The following is a 2,511-nucleotide window of genomic DNA, read 5'->3' as shown; positions in this document are numbered from 1 at the left end:
AGCAAGGGATTGCTGCTGCTGCAGCCGGTGCTGTCGCGCGCTGCGAGGGAGAGGGGCTTTCTCGGAGGGCCCGAGAGCAGGCAGCGCAGCGGGAAACTACCCCTAAGGCTGGCGGTTAAAATCCAAAGCCGAGGTGAGAGCAGAGCACCACCTGCCAGAATCCTTCCAGGCGTACCCCGAGCTGGGCTCCGTCTCTGTCTGCCCACAATGCCTTTGCCAAGGGGGTGACAGAGCAAGATGGATCTGTCCTTACGCTCCCGTCTCCGTGATGCCAAAAGGGACCGGCTGGCACCCCCCGCACCTAACTGCTGCCGAGACAGGGAAGGGTTCTGCGAGTGAGGCTGGATGCGCGTCCGTCCCTGACCCGCACCCCGCTGCGCCGGGGCCAGCACACGGCTTCAGCGAAGGGACCACCCCGTATCAGCCCCGCGGCGCTCACCGGCAGTGACGTGGTGCGCTCGGACGAGATCGAGGCAGTGAGCGGCGGTGACCACCCAGCGGCTGCCGATTAAACTCCCGCCGCAGAAACCAGCGGCCCTGCTGTCCCGGACCAAAACCTGCGGGAGAGGGGAGGAACGTGTCGGAAATTCAGGAACTGTTATTTTTCCTCGTATTGGTAATAAAATGGGGAACGACCTCCAGCACAGAAACTGGAGGGGTAAACCCACGCTGCTCGGTGTCAGATGTGTGTCTTGTCTATTCCGAATCACAAGCTCCGTTAATGCCTCGGCCTCTCTCCAATTAAACTCCTCCCTGAACCTGTTACTTCGTATGGAAAAGGTTAACTTTGGGTGCTCTGCAGGCTCAGTGAAGTCAGACAAACAGTGAGAAAAAGGTGCACCAGAGCCTGGGCACCTCCCTGGTCTGGTTCCTGGCGTCATGTCACGTTTGGCATCAGCCACTTTGACTTCCGCCCTGTATGAGTTATGTTCCTACTCTGGGCAGCAGTGCTGGAACAAGACATGGAAAAGTAGCCAAGGAAAACCACCTGAAAATTCTGCCTCGGGTTACGAAGCACTGGAATGGAAAGGGTTTGCAAAACCCTTTAAAAGACAAAACCAAACCAAACTTCAGTCGAGCCCAGTGACAAGGTCACTGACGGCACCACCATTCACACTACAGGCCCCTCCGGCAGCCCAGCTCCCAGCAGACCAGCAGGGAAGCAGCTGCCCTTCCTGCTGGGAGGGGTAAGGTGGCAGAAACCCACAGGTGACATTCCGGCCTGCAGGAAGTGCCCGGCGCCTGCGCGGGCCGTGCAGGTTCAGCCGCCTGTCCCTCCACCCGCGGAACACCTCCTGCTAGGGGCGAGCGCTGTGCGGCGGCGCAGGCCCTGGGGTTTTCACATCAGCCTGTTAACTGCCGGGGCACAAGCCCACGAACGGCGACTGATGAAACTGGGGCAGCGTAGATAAATGAGCAACACACACACAAAACCCCCAAACCAAAATTAAGATAGTGCCAGTAAGCGAGCGCTGCCGGGAGGTTGCCCTGCTTGCCACGCGCTGAGCCCTTCACAGCCGAGCCCTCTCAGCCCTCCCTTACCCTGACAGCTAGGAACAGCTCAGCATTCCAAGGAAGAATCCCACCTGGTCATAGAACAATTCTCGTGTAAAATGTCACCAGCCACTCCAGAAGGAGGTGGAGCACAGCTTTTCCCCAAGACCACTTGGAAACAACCTGCACACCACGGGAGAAGGCCGACCGACGTAGTTAGGAGAGGCAGCGCGAAGCTGAGGTCACAGACTAGCGAAGGGGGAAGAACGACAACGAAGGGCCCTATCGGCAGAAGGACCTGCAGGAGTCTGGCAGATGCTTGGGGCTGGACTGCTCCCGGCCTGAAAACAGCTTCGTGGTGAGCTCTGCTCCAGCTGGAACCAGGAAGGAAGCATTCAGACTGGAAAGGGAAGTGTTACCTGCCAGGGGCAATGTCCACGGTGACACAGAGTTCCTCCCGTTATCCTGGCGTCGTGCTCTGAAGTCGAGCTGACTTCTCCCCGGAGGAAGCGAGGTGTGCCTGAAGCGTTCCCCCCGTCGCTGCGCTGAGCGAGCCGGCCGTGCTGGGTTTGCGAGCCAGCCGTGCTGGGTTTGAAAGGCCCCGTGTTTGTTCGGGCCAGCACTGCTCCCGGTTTGGTTTTGCCCAGCAGCGTCTTCCTCCGCTTCCTTCTGCCTGGCAGCGGGCGCCGTGGTCTCATTCTGCCACGCAGGGCCCCATGGTGGCTCGCTCCCCAGAGCCAGGCCTCTCCCGGGCCTGCTGGTCCCCTCCAGTGCCTCTTCCTGCCTGGGGACACCCGCCTCCTGCCCAGCAGCACCGTGCCCCGGCGGCTCCGGGGCGAAGGAGGCCACCAGCGTCCCGTTCCAGCTGGACGCCCCACCTGCCACCCCAGCTCGTCCGGCACCATCACCCTCACCCTCCGTGCTCTGCCCGAAGGCACCCTCGGAGGGCTCGCGTTCCCCAGCAGCGCTTGGTTCCAGCTCCGTTTGCCCGACCGTGGCCTTCGAGCTCTCGTTCCC

At 61.1% G+C, this 2,511-nt stretch overlaps 1 protein-coding gene across 1 annotated transcript in view; it reads right to left on the bottom strand.

Annotated features, from left to right (window-relative positions):
* The window catches only part of LOC104514969 (vitamin K-dependent protein C-like), a gene marked incomplete at its 5' end in the record, with an annotated part of 1,521 nt that extends 964 nt beyond the window's left edge, over positions 1-557 (bottom strand). The window contains one exon of the mRNA XM_010158793.1: positions 440-557. Within this exon, the coding sequence (XP_010157095.1) occupies positions 440-557 (118 nt within the window). The remainder of the gene's footprint in view (positions 1-439) is intronic.
* Positions 558-2,511: the final 1,954 nt, after the last annotated feature.

Source organism: Eurypyga helias, unplaced genomic scaffold (genome assembly GCF_000690775.1).
Source record: "Eurypyga helias isolate BGI_N326 unplaced genomic scaffold, ASM69077v1 scaffold35630, whole genome shotgun sequence".
NCBI classification, from domain to species: domain Eukaryota; kingdom Metazoa; phylum Chordata; class Aves; order Eurypygiformes; family Eurypygidae; genus Eurypyga; species Eurypyga helias.
This window is presented reverse-complemented; position numbering and strand designations above follow the sequence as displayed.